This window comes from Ornithodoros turicata, chromosome 3, assembly GCF_037126465.1.
Source record: "Ornithodoros turicata isolate Travis chromosome 3, ASM3712646v1, whole genome shotgun sequence".
Taxonomy (NCBI): domain Eukaryota; kingdom Metazoa; phylum Arthropoda; class Arachnida; order Ixodida; family Argasidae; genus Ornithodoros; species Ornithodoros turicata.
The window spans coordinates 66194380-66212335 of record NC_088203.1 but is presented as its reverse complement, the minus strand read 5'-3'; the positions used below and the strand labels follow the sequence as shown (position 1 = coordinate 66212335).

At 44.2% G+C, this 17956-nt stretch overlaps 3 protein-coding genes and 1 long non-coding RNA gene across 4 annotated transcripts in view; 3 read left to right on the top strand and 1 right to left on the bottom strand.

Moving 5' to 3' along the window:
- Window positions 1-17956, top strand: part of LOC135388565 (uncharacterized) — a 285782-nt gene that overhangs the window by 85404 nt on the left and 182422 nt on the right. The window lies entirely within an intron of this gene.
- On the top strand, window positions 18-1821 carry LOC135388558 (putative nuclease HARBI1). Its single transcript, XM_064618175.1, has 3 exons — window positions 18-123; window positions 200-327; window positions 437-1821. The coding sequence occupies exons 1-3, from the start codon at window positions 78-80 to the stop codon at window positions 1310-1312; spliced, it is 1050 nt and encodes a 349-aa protein (XP_064474245.1). The 5' UTR covers window positions 18-77; the 3' UTR covers window positions 1313-1821.
- LOC135388559 (uncharacterized) lies at window positions 1361-4688 on the bottom strand. The gene is made up of 10 exons (XM_064618176.1): window positions 4401-4688; window positions 4293-4331; window positions 4187-4228; window positions 4089-4118; window positions 3988-4020; window positions 3819-3878; window positions 3706-3756; window positions 3573-3605; window positions 3469-3501; window positions 1361-3407 (listed from the first exon to the last, which is right to left on the bottom strand). Exons 1-8 carry the CDS (start codon window positions 4492-4494, stop codon window positions 3574-3576), a joined length of 381 nt encoding a protein of 126 aa, XP_064474246.1. The 5' UTR covers window positions 4495-4688; the 3' UTR covers window positions 1361-3407; window positions 3469-3501; window position 3573.
- Window positions 5616-17956, top strand: part of LOC135388557 (U3 small nucleolar ribonucleoprotein protein MPP10-like) — a 58750-nt gene continuing 46409 nt past the window's right edge. Inside the window, exons 1-2 of the mRNA XM_064618174.1 lie at window positions 5616-5732; window positions 6234-6720. Of these exons, the coding sequence (XP_064474244.1) occupies window positions 5647-5732; window positions 6234-6720 (573 nt within the window). The 5' untranslated portion in view covers window positions 5616-5646. The remainder of the gene's footprint in view (window positions 5733-6233; window positions 6721-17956) is intronic.

Below are 17956 nucleotides of genomic sequence, written 5' to 3'. Positions count from 1 at the left end.
CAACATGGCGGCCCGAATGCGTGCCTCTCCCCCAGGAGCTCGATGATTACTTGAGCCACTCTCGTCAAAAAATTGACATGCTCACTGTCATGGTGCAGCATGCCCAGGATATTATCACCAAAGGTGAACGAGCGGGTGGGGTTTTGGCATTCGTGCCTGTCTTGGATTTATCTCACCTATGTTACTGTAAACATTCTAGGCGGGGCGGATACGGAGTACGAGGTGCCAGTAACAAACGGAGTTGAAACGTTCGTATCCATGACAGTTCCACGTTTTACAGACGACCAGTTCAGTCAGCATTTTCGTATGACAAGAGCCACAGTTGAGGTACGTAACAGCCAGCAGTTACACCAGAAACAGCAGTGGTGTTGAATGGAATAAAATGTCCCAAGTCTTGTATTTACACTAGATGTTTAGGAAGGTAGCATATTTTCAGATGCTTTCCAAAGAAACAGCTGCACAAATGAAAAGCTCATCATCATACAAAATACCACTTATGACAAAGATTTTGATGGCGCTGTGGATCCTCGGGAATGAAGAGTCATATAGGGAAGTAGGAAACCTCTTTGGTTGCAACAGAGGCCTGGTGTTCTACATCGTTCAAGAAATGGTAACAGTGTGGAGCAAGCTAGGTACACAACGGATTTCGTGGCCAACAAACCTTGCCCTGGTCTCTTCGGAATTTCAACAAAAATGGGGATTTCCCGGTACAATTGGTGCCGTTGATGGGTGCCATATTGCCATTAAGGCCCCTGTTGTTGAGCAGAGTGCATACTACAATAGGAAAGACTTTCATTCGGTGATCCTCCAAGGATGCTGTGACGCAAACCTAATTTTCACGCACGTGTACATTGGGTCCCCTGGGAGGATGCACGACGCTAGAGTGTACACCAACTCTGGTCTCGAGGAATTGCTCAAAGAGCTACCAGGAGAGATGCATGTGCTTGGAGATTCTGCTTACCCACTGCGAACATATTTGATGAGACCTTTCAAAGACAACGGGCATCTCTCAAGTAGGCAGCAGACCTTCAACACAAAGTTAAGCAGGGCACGCAGCGTTATTGAACGTGCTTTTGGCAGGTTGAAAGGTAAATTTCGTGTACTAAAACATCTGGACATGAGCCGCCAAGACCTCATTTTGAAGTTTGTGATGTCAGCTTGCTTTCTCCACAACTTCATCTTGGTTAATGAATGTGATAATGATAGTCAGGATTATGAGCCAGAGGGCAGGCACCAGGCCCCCTCAGATAGCAATGACGAGGACAGCAGTGGCCAGGAAAAACGTCAGCGAATTATGGACATGATCTGTTAAGAAAGATAGGGTGTTAGCTGTCACAATACAAAGTGCAAGACAAACATGGCACTGTAAATTAATTTATTTGTTTGAGCTACCAACAATTACTCAAATACATCACACTGTGAATGTGCATTGCACTATAAAAAAATAGATAAGAAAAAGCAGGTATACTTAAATGAATGTATCACAGCTATATCACAACCGTTATCTTGGAACTTCCACAAACCACGTGCAACTCTCATGGGGCAGTTTATGTTTACTTTAAAAAAAACTCCAATAACTTTTCTATCCGTGCTACAGGAACATCCTCAGGAGTGTTGTGAACATGTTACAAAATAGTGCAACGAAAAAAATGACAAATGAACAATGAACATGAAAAAAATGAACAATGACAAGCATCGGTAGAAAAGTCAGCACGGACAATGTGAGAACACACAACTGTGTGTAAAGACTGAATACATTTCAACTCTCTTCAGTGTATGCATGTTGTGCTAGTTAATAAAGTCGTTATATTTATAAACTGCTATCCTCGCACATGCTGCGTTGCTCACACGCTTTGTCAGTCACAAAACAACCACTTTAGGAAAGCCCTTTCGAAAAGTCCCAACTAGGAAACTAAGCAGCAGACTCTCATTAATTCAAACACTCGTGCAAATATATGCTAGAAGATTTCAATATTTTGTGACTTTGCATTGCAAGACGACTATGATCCGGAGCGACGCCACTTTGGTCGGTTTGTTCATTAATTTTTCCGTCCTGGAGGTTCTTAACGTGCACTGAAATCTCAACACACGGCATCCCGTATTTAACATCCCTCGCGGAAAACACTGTTTAAGCAACTTGTACCCTGACACCAAGTTGCTGGTGTCCTCGTCCGTGATATGCTACAAGAGAAAATTATGTCACAGAGGCATACTAGTGCTGTAACAAGGACAGCAGCCATAACTAAAACGTTCCTTCTTGTATCTGGAATACTTATGCAAATTAGTCACAAAAAACTTACTACTACATTACAAAATATCCCTCATGAGTTGTCCACTAGACTATATAACCCACCCGCGAAATCTGCATCTAAGTAGTTTCAAAGCTGTGTAATAAAAATGCGGTTCCTGGTAAAGTCAACACCCCGTATAGCAGGCCAAATAAAAAAATCAGTGGAAAATAACTGTTCTGAGGCTGGAACACACAAACAGACAAACACAACACTAGCCTCAACACCTTAGAACATGAACAGTTCAAATATGGAAGTCATCGAAAAAGCCAGACAGCGGCAGGATTTGAACCATGCACCTCTTGATTGGCAGTCAAGACATGCGTGGTTCAAATCCTGCCACTGTTTGGCTTTTTTGAACGACTTCCATATTTAAAAAAAAAATTTAGATTAACTTCAATTAACCAAGTGTTTCAATTATCAGTTTGTATTAACGAGAGTCTGCTGCAACTTACTAGTTGACTACACCTACGTTAAGGTTACGTCACTGTGTGGCACCAGCACGAACATGTTGAACTAGTTCTTTGAGAAGGCGAAGCTTCTGGCGTTGTAACTTTAGCAGTTGCCTGTATCTTTCCCTATCCTCTGCCTTCCATTCATCAATTTTTTTCAAAATGTCATTCAGGAGTGTTGCATTACGCCGCGGTCTCCGTACTTGTGAGGCACCTGCTGCTGTCTCTTGTTGTGATGTGCTGGGCTCCGGCATGAACTGCTGGTGTTCCACATCACTGCTTTGGGCTGGCTCTTCCTCTGTTCCAACTTCTCGTTGTACTGCCTCCGTTCCCCCTGACACTACCACGGGGGCTGTGTATGCTGCAGTATTTCGCAGAATATCGTCCATGGCTTGAAAAAAAATCCACTCCTTTCGCCCTCTCCCTGTTGCTCTCCGGTTTGATTTATGTTTTGTGTAGGTTCGTTTTAGACCTTTGAATTTTTCTTCCAGCTCTTCTGCTGACTTTGTAGTGCCGTGCTGCTTGAATGCATCAGCCAACTTTCTCCAAACATGCTTCTTCTTCTGACGTCTGTCATCAAAATCATCTTTAAATTTTCCGTAAAGTGAGATTAGGAGGAGAGTGCTTCGCGGTGTCCACCCTGGGCCTTCTTCACCAGATAGATGCTCTATGTGACCAATTAAACTCATTACCCAAAGCTTCTTCCATTTAGCAATGAATCCACTCACCATGGTTAGTGTTAGCTCCTTCTTCACCGTGTGCTGTGAAGTAAAGATGACATAAAGGTGAGGTAAAGCTGACTTTAAATGCGTCAGACCACGACTCAGCTTACTTCAATAAGGCACGTATACCATACGTGCGCTAACTGCAACAGAAATAAATGTAGACTGTTATGCATGAAAATCATAATGGTGCAATGGTATTTATTCTATACTGTTTAAATCAATTCAATGTGCACTGCGTACCTTGGGCTTCTGGCTGTGCCAAGAGGCTCCACGCCGTCGTTGATGAGAAACCTAAAACAAAAATGCTGCAGTGTAGCTGCGTAGCAAAATAACGATCAATGCAAAGCACATACATGCACTTGTAGGCAGCGTTTGCCCAGCGCATTGTGAGGCTCTGAAGCTGTTTTGCAGACCTAAGAGTCGAGGAACAGAGTTCAATGACGTATGGAAGAATACTATTTTTTCTTTTTACTTGGAACGGCTGGTCGAGTCCTCTATGTACCAACAAGAAATTTCACTCACCTACATCTGTCAGTCTTTCGCTGATGGGACGAACTGCCACGCGAAAGAAATGAAGTGTTACTTTGGTTACTCTACAAGAAAGACTCCTAATTCCTACTCACGCAAGCTAGTTCCTGCTGGTGTGGCCGCCCCTGCAGTGTAATGTAATTTCGTTATCGCAAGACTAGGTAGAAAACATCCGATTGCATTTTCTACATACCCGTACTCCTGCTGCTGTTGTGGAGCAGTACCACTGATCCATCTGTCAACAAAACGAATTAGACTTCAACAGAAACTCGAACCCCCACAATTCGCACTTCACGTACCTTCGCGCTCAACAGACGCTAGTGCGTACCCTGATGTTCCTACGAAATAAACCATTCGGGCAATTTAGTAAAACCATATCACTTCTCTGTAATCGTATCACTATTTACCGCCGATATCGGATGACTCGGAAAACACAAACAGCGTGGGCGGTTGCAACGGTTGCGCCATTTTGAAAGGCAGTACGGCAGTACACCGGAACATGCGTCACGTTCCGGAACTGGCCCCGCTCGTCCCCAGCGTTCTCCGGCTCCGAAGTAGGGGCGCGCAGGGTGCACCCGGTGCACCCGGGAACGTGCACCGGAAGTCACTTTGGAGGTGTTAAGTGATCCCCTGAAAGAGGGAATGTTCCCGGCAGGTCCCCCAAACTCACCTCGGAAAAGCGTGCAACGAAGAAGGCCGCCACTAGATACCCCACTGTTGCCGTTCCGGATCACTTCAGCGCGCTAAGTTTAGCGGCAAATGGTTTTGTTGTTTCTGCGAATGAATCTAGTCTTTATATGTCCAAATAAAACGCGTATAACAACTTTCTGTGTCCTGTTTCACTTTTTGGTCCCGTTTTTAAACGTGTTGAGCGATCGGAAGGATCTAGTGCACGGCTGCGTGCATCACATAGCGTACCTGTCGTACACCAGGCGCCGCTGGCGCAGTCGTCCATTTCTCCTTCGGTGACTTGGCCTGGCTTGGATTGTGCTTCAACTGGATCTTTAGCGCGCTACAATCAAACGCAAGCCAACGTCTGGTAACAATGGGGTATCTAAGGGCGGCCTCCGGCATTGCACGCATCGGGATAGGAACAAATACATGGGAAAATGGCGACCTTGGGGGACCTGGTTCCCGGAGCACGAACCTAACGCGCCCATAGAGATCAGTGGGGGGACCTGATTTGTTCATCCAATAAGCGGTCTGCCATCGTAGCGGATATCGCTGTTGCCAACAGAAATCGCAATGTGCTGGCGCTGTTCTTATCAACTTAATTCGTTTATTTAATAACCGTGGCGATTCTGCACGAGCGAATTCACAGTATTACGTTTTCAGATATGAGGAATCGAATGGTACGCTTTGTGGATAGGCCAGGGTGTACGAGACCGTCCCTTTAACTGAAACACCCTGTAGAATTATACACGTGCTACACGTTCATTCCCCTGCTACTACTGGTTTTTATCCACGATAGCACATGGTGTCAGAAGTGCAACATGCGACCACGACAGTGAGAGAAGAGGGCCGGTAACACCTGACACGAGAGACAACGCTTGGACAACGTTTGATGCAAGAAACGTCCGTCCGATACAAAAGGAATAGCCATTGGAATAGCCCCCACTATCATCATCATCATCGCCGTCGTCGTGGTTGAAAATGGCTGCGCCCACTGAAGCAGCGTGTTTCAGTGACGCTTTAGTGAAATTTAGTTCCTTCACGAAAAATCCAGAGAAATTCCTTGGGTAATGTTGAAAACGTTTGCTCAGATGCTTCGTTGCAACCTTCTGTTCGTTTCGAGACAAACAAACAATGTCTTCGTTATCGAACTTATACCATGTGCGCGTTGAACACGAGTGCAACTTTCCAAAATGCATTATGATAGAAGCTTTGAGCGATTTGGCGCTTTGCTTCCAGTTGCTATGTGTATATACATGTATATATATCACTCCAATTTTGTAGTTCGTCTCCAAAGTTGAGCATTAACAAAACTAGTACGCACGCCAGAGGCCATAGCAATGAGCAGATTTGAATGAGCAACAAACATTGACATATCTGCCACCAAACATGAAAAACTCAAGTTGGTGTACTGATGTCAGTAAAGATGCCTGACCCCTCCTAAATGAAACCTGGTATTAGAATATTCTGGACTTCTGTGGTTCAAACCCTGAACCGCTCTGTGGCTCTTCTTATTTAAGTTTTAAGGTTTTCTTATGAGTGACAACATCATCTTGTCTTCCATGCAGCATTCACGATGGATCGCAATATCTTCACCTCACAAAGGAACTGTACGATGTCCAAGCCCGGGAGTCTCGCAAGGAACTAAGTTCTCTTGTTATCGAGTCCTTTGATGACGAGCAGGTGTGGCAACAGCTGGAACTGCGCAATGGGGCTGTACTCAAAGAATCGCTCACTGTGGTCTCCCGCCTGGCAACACTGCAGTCCTCTCCTTCCTTAGAGGTCCATCTTCCAATCCATCAATGCCAGGCAGAGCTGTCGAGGTCGTCTACACCTACCCTGGAGCCTCTGGCAGAGGTTTTCTCAGAAGCTCAGCCCATAACGCAAAAAGAACCATCTCCGTTGGGTTCCTTGAGAAAAACACCAGAGGACAAATTTTTTTGTCTTGCCGATATGAATGCTTTCCTTGATGGCGAGACAGTTCATAGTTCTGAAGATTCTGAGGGGGGTGTACAATACTTCGATGATCTCCCTTCTGAAGATGACATTGGCAAGGTAAGCTTACTAATGGTACCTACTTCGAGGGTAACCTGTTCCCTGCAGTGCACTGCCCTATGTGACTTCCATATTTCATAGTTTGCCACGCTTTTGTGTTGGCCCTGCTAAAGTGTTAAATGCACGACCTGCTTAATAAGAGAACGACCAGACCACTTGACCTCCGCTCCAGCGCCAGCTTTTTTGTTTCACGTGTTTGTCGCAGGAGCATCGGTGGTTCTACCGATATTCCCTACTTCGGTGGGGTTGTAGTGCTTGCGTGTTATTTTTTCTGCGAACTTCTTCACGTCCACATCCGCTGTTTGTCCCTTTTTTCACTAGACACATCGTAACCTTTACGCACCAAGCCGTCACGAAGATAGTCAGTTCACCTAGGCATGGTTTATTGCGTAGTGCCTTTTTGCGAGGAAAGATTTGTGAAGGGATCACAGATTTCGTTACACGAGTTCCTTTCCGATGCCTCCTTGCATGATAAGCAAAAAGGTGTGCCGTCATTCATCTGAGATATTTCTCTAAAAGCTTACAGTCCAACTGTTGTCAGTTTTATGTTACCCCTTAAAGTATTGTTAACATTCCTTTCTTTTTGAGCAAGTAGAAAACATTTGAAACAACAAGTCACTTTGGGGAGAGGAGAGTGTACATACAGACCCACACGGCATCAAGTTTAATTTTATATTAAAATTTAAATAGGAGCGTATTGCCACGGGAGCAGCAGGAACCGCTGTGTCCATCACTCAGGGACTGAAACCGAAACGAATGTCAGTTCAGTTACGGTTCAGTGTCACAACCCTGAAAGCAGTTACGGTAACAGGATTCGCCTTTTTAATATTGTGGTTCCCGGTAACAAAACAGTTGAACTGGTATTTTTTTCCAGTTTTCTCTGGGATATGCAGGCTGCGTGACTGTCGCAAAATGAGCTGCAAAGTGCAAACGGGTAAAAATGAACATATTTATCCGTTGCAGGAAATGTTATTCTAAAAGCTTAGCTGGCTCTTTGCCTGGCTTTCTTTTTTGTTTCATCATCATACCCCCCCTCCCATTAGCTGGACTGCACTGCAAGCATATAGACGACCTGCAGCACTACGTAGTTGATTTTGTAATGCCACCGTGCAAGGCATGCTGGTGTGCACTATCAGCTTTATCAGCCGACACGTTTTTCCTGCTTCTTGCCAACCAAAGCAAAATATGACCTCGAATCGGTCTTCGTGTGAGGCCACTTGTTTGTAAACAGGAAGTCGTCTATATTAGCGAAAACGTGTTGAACTGTTTCCCCTTCACTTTGAGGAGAAGTGCAACCATCATATGATGAAGAGATCTACTTCAACAGAAGCACGTATACAACACCACTAGTCAGAGTTGTAAAGCGATACATGCTTCAAATATCGCATCCAAAGTTGATCGTGTTCATGCTTGAACCGATGCGTATGAACCGGTAACCGAAATCACATTTCTCGGTTCAGGTTATGGTTTCGGTTAATTGCGGTTACATTCTAGTTACAGTTTTGGAAGAAATCTTGGTTTCAAGCGGTTTTTGGTTCTGTTCCAGTTTCAGTCCTCGCGTGCTTCCACTTACGTGACAGAGCGTGATAGGTTCCGCTGCTGCATCGCCAATAAGCTGATTTGGTTTTTACACCGATAGCCGTATGAGGGAACTTGTAACGGTGTGGTACCAAATCAAGTATCTTCTACTGGTATGAGATGCGTCACGCACTGCACATGCTTATGGGCTGCACCATCGCACAAGAAAACAAGATAAAGAGCGTCCCTGTAAGGTATGTCCCTACAAAGCGAGTACAGGAGACGATATTGTACATTACAAATCAATATAAATGCGGAAAAGATGTACACGAGCCAATACGAACACCCTGTCGTAACTGTTGTGTTTCATGAGAGGATGACGTCTAGTTGCACAGAGCCAAGCTTTATTTGGATGCACTTGCATGAGAAGATAGTTACATTGTACGCGGCTAGCACTGCTGCCAAAAAAGCAACCGGGCAACCGGGCGCACGAGAGTGCTTCCTTTAATAGAGACAAACGCGATACGCCCCCCAACACATGTGATCACTCAAGAAGCAAAACAACACATGGCCTTCAACTTTCATGAGAGATAATGTCCTGAAAACAGATATCACAGTCACACATCCCAATGCTGCAGCCTGCTGGTTCAGGGAATGTGGGCAGCGCGCCAAGCAGGTGTTTCACCGGTGAGAGAAGGAAAGGGCGAGGAGGCTCCTCGGACAGCCGCTCCATAGGGATTTAGGAAAGTGGTCTGGTTGGTCATGGTCAGATCTACCATAATTTCATGGTACATTAGCCACACCACAGATGAGTGGTGTGCCGCACCACAGGGCAGCTCCTCGTGCTGCTGTCGTAAAATTAAGGGGCGCGCGCCTGGAGTTTAGCGGAACGACGCCAGCGCCAGTTTCTCCCCTGTTGACGGAAGGCGAAACTACCGTCCCGTGTATGCCGGAGTGTGCTGCTGCGCGATTCCACACGACGAAATGATCCAGCTGACCTGCTCGGCCCATACAAAACGATCCCGAATTTTTACGAAAATTTTTTTAGCAGTCGCTAATAGTGCAAAACGACACACCACGAAACATTTCTTCCCAAATCTCAATGTGGCGGGTGCTAGACACGAGTAAAGTTCGCAGCGCTGGCGAAAACCGTGCCTGGCGTGGACGGCAGGTGCGGCTCATAGAAAGCACCTAGAACTGTGTGGTTTTCTTTTGCGGATAATGGAAACTATGCTCTACACAGCATCCAAATCCCGGTTGTCGTGCTGTAATCGGTGCAGGTATACAAAGGCCGGAAGTTTCGCAATTTTCCTCCTGCTTCGCGATTTTTTTTGTGGACAATCAAACCATTAAATTTTAATGAATATTTTTTTCCTGCCAAGGCCCCAAGGAATACTTCAACAGGAAAAATCGCCAGACACGTAACTTTCATAGTCATTGCAGGAAAAAAAGAGGAAGTATGCGATTTTTCCAAAATTCGCTACAGTCGAGCGTAAAACACGCAATGCAGAGGTCGGAAGATACGCCTGAAACCAACGCAGTTTTACAGAACGAGCCTTCCTCTACAACATACTAAAAAATCTCGAGGATGTTTTTTCGAATACAGGAGAAAATAATTTTTTTGTAGTAGAGGGTGTTACGACCACAAAAAGAAAAGAAAAAGGCCAACAAAAAAAGCTGTCACCAAACTTCATCCACACGGGCGACTTCCTGTCTTTCGTTCTGACAGTGAAAAACCCGGAGCGGCGTAGCTTTTGTAGCGAGGACAGGTCCTGAGCGTCCTATCATCAACTCGTGCACTCCAGTCCAATAAATGTATCCCAGTGCAGTGATATTCAGATAATATAAGCCACAAGTTTATTCGGTCTCACTGAGCTCATTGAGGAGATATGTAAAGTAAAAATACTCTAGGCTTTGGGATTAATTCTGAAAGAAACGAGTCATCCCGAGTGACTACCACAGTTAGGGTTGCCACCAGGCCGGTGTTATACCGGCACGGCCGGTTATTTGGGCCCTTTGCCGGTTGCCGATAGGAAGGTGATACCGGCAGCCTTTTGCCGGTATTTGTGGCTCAAGACCTGTCATAAGGGCTTTTACAGGATTTTCTCTTCAACATTCCACTACAGCTTGAATAAATCTGGAACACAGGCCCAGCTCCGCAGTCACCAGTCGTTTTCTTAGTTATTCATTCTTATTATTATTCATTGTTATTACTATCATCATTGTTATTTCTAGCATCAATGATATAGCACCACACAGGAACATATGTTTCCTCGTATTATCTTGGGCGAGCACGCTCTCTCTCTCTCTCTCTCTCTATGCGTGTGCTCGTCCACCCCTCATCCACTTTCCCTTTTCCACGAGCCTTTCCTCCTTTCCCTCTATTCCACCTTCTCTCCCTCAGCCGGTATTTTTCACTACGAAAAGTGGCAACCCTAACCACAGTCTGTGTCTCCTTCGGACAGTACACAAACAAAACACCCCTGGACAGGTTGAGAACATATAACTGGACTTGGATTTGAGTGTAGTAGTAATGTTGATTCCTTAGTGATACCTGTCCATCACACAGCTCTAGATATTCTACCAAACATCGTGCACCATCTTCAAAAATAACGCTCCTGTGAAGTATGCTTCCACGTTCTGCACCTTGCCGAATCCACAAAATAGACGCAACATTGCCATAGCTAGGAAAGCACGGCGGCACAACGCAGAAGTAGCCGTTCACTTGCTTTCGCCGGAAACAGCTGCACCTATGGCCTCGCTGGCGCGAGACGGTAATTACTCCGCCACCGCGAGTGGCGCTGTACGCAGTGAACTTGCACGCCCCCTGGCCGAGGCGTTTCACCCTATAAGCCTCAGATAAGCCGTGGATGTAATTTTGAGCCAGTTCCTGACGTACAACTAATCAACACCATACTCTCTCCAGGCTTCTCTATTCCCCTGAGTGTACTTAACTTCTTGAAGCTTGAATTTGGTGTTGTGGCTGTGCTGACCTGCTAGGGCCATACCTGCCTTTGTAGCAAAATCACAGGGACATGTATGAAATAGTCAAACAAGACTGCACTCCGAAGTGTGCAGTGATGGCATTGGGGGGCAGGGAGTAACACGGTGAAAATGAATAAAAATGGAGGAGGCATTCCAGCAGAGAAGCGGTGAAGTTACGGTACTTTAGTGTTACAGTTGCTGGAAAAAGAGGGGACATGTTATAGTTAGGTTTCCTTGACAAAACTGTTACATGCCTGCTAAGGAATCCTGGTGCAACGTGCTTTCAAGCAGTACTTTACAACTACACAACAATTACAACTACTTTGGAAGTATTGTGCATTTGCATGTTCTTTTGGTAGGGACTAGAGCCCCTAGCTTCCTGTTTCCCTCAGAGTTGTGTACTTTTTACGAAATATTTGACATATTACAGAATTATACAAGGATTTCAACCGATGTATAACATTTTCACGGGTTAAACCGGATCACTCACGACTGCAATGCCCAACATGTCTGATATTGCTGGCACTTACACAGCTAAAGATGCACAATGGAAAAAAAAAAAAAAAACAGGAACCATTTGATAGAAATTTCTTTGTGCACTGAGAAGTCACGAAAAGCAGGAAAAGCACAAGTTGGTAAGCGATCTTGGGAGAATACTACAGCATTTTTTTGCTTGTTTTCTTTTGCCCACAGAATCCTAAGGATTTGTAAATGCCACTTCGTAATGTTAATTTTCTACTGGGTGATTCCACAGAAGATCGGACAGGCTGGTACGGATGTCGTCTCAGATATTGCTTGAATAATTATACGTTGTTTGGCATTATCTCTAGGTGACGAAGCCGTTCATTTCAGGTCTGTATGTCCATTCGTTGCAGAGAAAAAAATGAAACACGAAGTTAGGTGGAATTCTCATTTATGCCACATTTCATTTTTCTGAAGTTTGGCCGCTCCTGGCGGAGACGCGACACCCGGAAGGAACATTTGTGATTTTTTTTCTTCTCATATTTTGTATTTATATTTAAATACTCAAAAAATGCATTTATGTCCACCCCTGGTCGGAGGCCACGGTTCATTATTCGTTTTTTTTTTTTCAGAGAGAGATGCGTAAAAGGTACTCAGCTATATTAGATAAAACTATTTATGGTACACACTGCCATCCATGAAGTGCACCCTATATGAAATGAAACAATCGCAATTCGCAATGAAGTTACTTGTGTCAAGACGCCGCGATATATTTCGAGCCACTTCTCCCGTAAGACAGCATTTGAGCGGAACTCGTGGAATGAAATACTTGTTTTCGACACTGCTTTCTTCGGCTTGCAAAGCGGGACGGTATACATAGACGTATACACACACACACCCTATTGATTTTACGTTCATTTACTCAGTTTGGTAGCCCTTTACGTTTCTAACCCCCCACCATGCATGATTTGATTAACACTGACTTTATCCATTCTAACTCAAGAGAAAAATACTGTATGCAGGCCCGAATGTAATACAGTCAACCCTCGTTAATATGACCAAGGCCGTTCCCGCGAATTTTGGTCATAAAGTGAATTGTTATATTAACGAGCAAGACGGATGATGCTCCAGGTAAGCCTTTCATATAAGAAGTGTGTTTAGCTCTGTCTCATTTATTGAAAACGCAGATAGTGCAGGCACAGTCTTACAATTCAGTTTATTTTATTTTGGCAACACAATTTATTATTTACAACCTTACAATTCAGTTACAATTTCTCGCCGAAAGAAATCTGTTAAAAGCGTCTGGTTAGAAAAACTGTAAATATGTAGCTTTTCCAGTGAGTGAATTGCACGGGCTATGACGAATACATACCGCGCGTATGTGATCCCTGCACCACTGGACTTGTGAGTCAGGAGGATGACTCTGTAGAAGTGGGGTCGTGACTTCAGCATTCACTGTGCGTATGCTTTCCCAGGGCCATTGGACTTTTTGGTCAGGAGCATGACTCTGTCTGTGGTGGACGGTCACAATAACGGGGGAAGAATACACGTGTTGTCTCCTGCTCATCCCTCGAAATGTCAGTCATAGTCGGATTATCGAGGTGTCATAATAACGAGGGCCCTTTACACAGGGCTTCCGTTGGGAACAAACGATACCCCAGGAAAGTGGTCATAAAGTGTCATACTAACGAGTGTTGACTGTACCTGAATGACAGACCTGAATACAATGCTTACTACATACAGTTGTGGATCGATTTTTTCAGCTGCGAGGAGTCCTCAAATTGTTTGAAACTATCGAGCAGTCCTAATTTATAGTAAGACAAGAACTTTGTTTTTTTTTGTTTTCAAGGCGAAATATGTATTCGGAATAACCAAGCGGGTTTCGAAAACTCTCAATGTGTGCCTGCTCCATTGCCAACAACCAGGAGGCATCCCTTAGAGTGTAATGCTTGTTCAGTGTGTGTTTTGCTTATGCAACCAAAAATGCTGTTGTACACACTGTTAAAGGGGCCGTAAACAGGCCGCCAAACATTTCACAAATAATAGTACTTCATGAAAGAACGCAGGTCATAATACCCAAATATACATTTCGTTCGGCGCATGCCAGGTCAGTGGCTCACATAAATGCTTTCAAAGATGAGTAGCCAGCGTGCCTCTCTCCACCACACATACGTCACATGGCTACATAGCTTTTTGCCGTCCAATCGGGGGGGCAGAGCTCCGAACATGACGTTTCAAATCACGTGCCAATAAACAGGCTTCATTATCAGCTGTGAGGCGGAGTGCTCAGTTTGTTTGTGTGGAACTATATTTTGCGCTCCGTGGTTCCGAAACAATTGGACTGCCATCATATGACACGATTCGAACCCGGGTACGATCCCAGCCATGACGTGACATGGCCAGCACGCTAACCACTGTGCCACGCGAGCTGGTGACGCGATTCCGCGTGGCTGAAGCCAAAGTACTACAGCCCAGTTATTGCAGAACCATTCGAAGATGACGAAGATGATCCATCGCGCACCTACCTAAGATTCTGGAACTGTAGTGCCGGATATTCATTCGCGCTCGCGGTGTGTGCGTGCTACTGTGCGGAAAACGTAGTGTGCGTGTGATATCTAAATTAAACACATTTCTTTTCAGTTTGAGGTTGTAACTGTTTAGATTTTGAACAGAATAAGACTCATATTCATCTAGTTCATATCTGCAAGTAAAATAAAATCATACATGGAACCCTTGATCGTAATTGGTGAGGAAAGCGTCACGTCACAATGATGTAACGTTTGAGCAGGACGGAGCTAAAATGCGAAAGAGTGGGGTGAATATTTCATCTGTATGCAAGCGCCTTTTCGTTTTTGAGTGCTAGTAATTGCAAGGAGCCTTCACTGCCTAATTTGCAGTAATGTACCGCAGAGAAATACGCACCTTGTATCCCTGTTTATGGCTCCTTTAATGCATCTAAGTTTGTTGATGTGGTGCCAGGTGCCGCTGAAGTGACAAATATCAACATTGGAATGATCCAAAACCTGCTGTTGCAACCTAATTCATGTCTGTGTCTCTTCTTTACCTGATGTTGTGTATGATATCGCTTGTATTTTGAAATCCATTCCCATTACACGTTTGAAACAGCAGTTTATCATATGTGTGTAAGTTCCGGCTGCTGTGCATTCACTATGTCGGGACAACTACTGCTGAAGTTGTCCAGATTGTGGGGATCTGAAATTGACTGTTTGTCGTAGCTCTTGTTGGGAGTCATGCGCTTTGAAACATTGGAGTGCTTTTTTAAACATTTGAAAATATGAAATTGTTTCTTGTAGAAATCGTCCAAAGTATTGGCATTGGAAATACATTGACTCTGTGAATTACTGGATGCTGCGAAAGATATTGCTTAAAAAAATTAAGTCAGAATAGTTGGGGTGGGGCGAAGTGGGGGTTATGTTCGGGGAATGCGCAGTCAGTCGGCTTATTGGCAAACCAAAGGGAGAACGGGTGGGGGAGGGGAAAAAATTATGGCTGCACAGGAGAGGGAGGGGTGTGCAGTCCCTTTTGCTTTTTATTTTTATTTTGAGTGTTTTGTATTTGAGTACTCATGCAGAGCCACCCACCACAAAATAACTTCATCCCTGAGTAGCTTTCATTGGGATGCCCCCTGTGCCACAGTAACTGTCAGGATGATTGACGAAGTTACCCCCATGCAGACTCCGACTTTACGTGCATGCTCAGACTTTACAGACATACACCCATGCAGAATATTTGGAGTTCGAAAGAATGAACGGTGACTGGCATTTTTATTTATTTATTTAATATACCTCAAATGCTAAGAGGCATTACATGAGGGGGGTTAACAGAAAAAAAGAGGGAACAAATAGTAACAGAAACGAACATGAGACAAATAGGGACCGTGCGACGACACCTAAAGGGGGCGCGCTGCTCGGTTGCGACGGCGCCGCCAGTGGCGGTCTTGGAAGTATCCGACGTGATACCACGCCGCCCGTTCTATGCATTCTCAGTGGAACCGTAGCTTGCGTGGCGACCACCGTAATTAGAAGGGCTAATTTTCAAAGTGCAAATAATGTGGAACCTTTCTGAGGCGCGAACGAAGAGAATGGAGGCAAACTGCACAGAAGCAACCACCACATGTATCTAACAGTGCGGAAGGAGAACAGCCACTCGCGTCTGTCTGGTCAAAACACCTGTAAGTGATACGTCGAGAGGATGGTTATTTGACGCCTCACAAAATCCTGGCTTGCTAGCGAAGGCTATATACGTTTATTTCTCTGATTCCAGCCACTCGTATTATGTTTTTGGCTGAGTCTTGTATTCCTTTCGTCCTCTTTGCACACACCATAGCTTCGTCACTGAAATCTGTGCGTCCGTTTTATACATACAAATAATCACGTGAGGTCACAACTTATTGTCTAAACTTGTACTGCAGTTTTTCCAGTATCTTCAGATACAATAACGATAACGAGATCCTCAAAGAAGAAATTATATGAGTTTTTACCTCGGCTACCGCCGTAGGCTTGCGGCACGACAGCTGTGAAATGGTTGGTGCGCAAATACTACAACTAAACCTTTTGGACAACGTAGAACTTCCGTTTTCACTGTGAGACTCGTCAACCAGATTACCGGGAGCAATATCTGCTCTGGGCACTGGCGATGAAACACCTCAATCAGTATCACGATCCAGCGGCGTTTCACCGTCATGAAAGTGGCAACTGTAAATCATTGATCATTTTGCAGGTCCTCATTCAGTTTTTGAAACTAGAACAAAAGAAATAAACGATGAAAGATGAAAGAAATAGAATATGTGGTGCACACCTCATGCAATGGCCGAATGCGTGTCACAAACGCATAGAAATCAGGAGAAATGAAACATCAGGTCCCTAATGAAGAGTTCTTTTAAGTGCTGGCACAGTTAGTGATGCAACAGTTCCAGTGTGGCAAAAAAAAAAAAAAAAAGACACCCGCACTTCACATGTAAACAAAGCTGGCTACCCGGCAGCTATCACGCAAGGTACTTTCTTCGGAGGCCGTATCGTGGCGCCACCAGTTTGTCGCGCACTCCCTATAGCACGCAAACAGTTAAGAAGCAAATCATAACAAATACAACATTTTGCACTGCTTCACAAAATGTTCATAAGATGCTGAAGCTACAACATTCGCAGGAAGGGCATTCCACTCACGAATGGATGTTTGCATTGGGGAGTAATAAAAGTACTTAGTGTAACCAAAAGCTGCTTGCAGTTTACATGAATGATCAACTCGGCATGAGGAGTGATGTGCCATTTGCAAATAATGAGACCCATGATGGAAAAGTTTATACATGAATGAGAGTCTCCGTATTTTTCTTCGATTTTCTAAGAGAGGGATGAGTTGCATTTTTTTGAAATCTGTGATACTCTGCCTGTCATATTTGTTATATATAAAACTGACAGCTTTGTTCTGAATGGACTCAAGCTCATCAATGAGGTACTTCTGATAGGGACTCTATATCAGTGACGCATACTCTAATTTAGAGTGTCGGAGTATCTGATAGGCTAGCAATTTAACTGTGGGTGAAACCAAATACAACGATCGCCGAAGGAAACTCAATACCTGATTACCTTTATGACATATTTCTGTAACATGATTGTTCCAAGTGAGGTCGTACGTAAGATGCACACCTAGGTATTGAAAACTAGCTACATTTTCAATTACTTTACTATTTAAGTGGTAGTCATACAAAATTCGTTTCTTTGCCCTCGAAAAGACCATACGCTTTGTTTTTGACACATTCACCTCCATTAACCATTCATCGCACCAGTTTTGAATTTTCATGAGATCTAACTGCAATGTCGTAGGGTCATCTTCAGACCTGACTGACTGATAAAGAACAACATCATCAGCGTAAAGCCTAATCCACGACTGAATTGAAGAGGGTAAGACGTTTACGTAAATTAAAAATAGTAACAGCCCTAAAACCGATCCCTGGGGTACACCTGATATTACCACAGAGGAATCCGAAAAAGAATTTCCCCACTTAACACACAGAGTCCTGTTCTGTAAATATGCAGTTATCCAATTAATTATACTAGTGTGAAGATTAAGAGTATAAAGCTTTTGAATCAGACGACAGTGAGGTTTGCTATCAAATGCCTTTTTAAAGTCTATAAATATCGCATCCACTTCGTTACCATTATTAATAGACGTATATATGTCAGTTACAAATTCAAAAAGCTGTGTCTCGCAGGAAAAGCCACTCCTAAAGCCGTGTTGATTGCTATAAAGATAA

What these genes read in the sequence shown, in the direction of transcription:
- LOC135388558 (XM_064618175.1), top strand. Translation starts at nt 78, where the DNA reads ATGCTCACTGTCATGGTGCAGCATGCCCAGGATATTATCACCAAAG. An exon ending in CCAGGATATTATCACCAAAG is followed by an intron (nt 124 to 199) that starts GTGAACGAGCGG and finishes TAAACATTCTAG; the next exon opens with GCGGGGCGGATACGGAGTAC. An exon ending in TGACAAGAGCCACAGTTGAG is followed by an intron (nt 328 to 436) that starts GTACGTAACAGC and finishes GCATATTTTCAG; the next exon opens with ATGCTTTCCAAAGAAACAGC.
- LOC135388559 (XM_064618176.1), bottom strand. Translation starts at nt 4,494, where the DNA reads ATGTTCCGGTGTACTGCCGTACTGCCTTTCAAAATGGCGCAACCGTTG. An exon ending in ACCAGCAGGAACTAGCTTGC is followed by an intron (nt 4,021 to 4,088) that starts GTGAGTAGGAAT and finishes TTCGCGTGGCAG; the next exon opens with TTCGTCCCATCAGCGAAAGA. An exon ending in CGAAAGACTGACAGATGTAG is followed by an intron (nt 3,879 to 3,987) that starts GTGAGTGAAATT and finishes CTCGACTCTTAG; the next exon opens with GTCTGCAAAACAGCTTCAGA.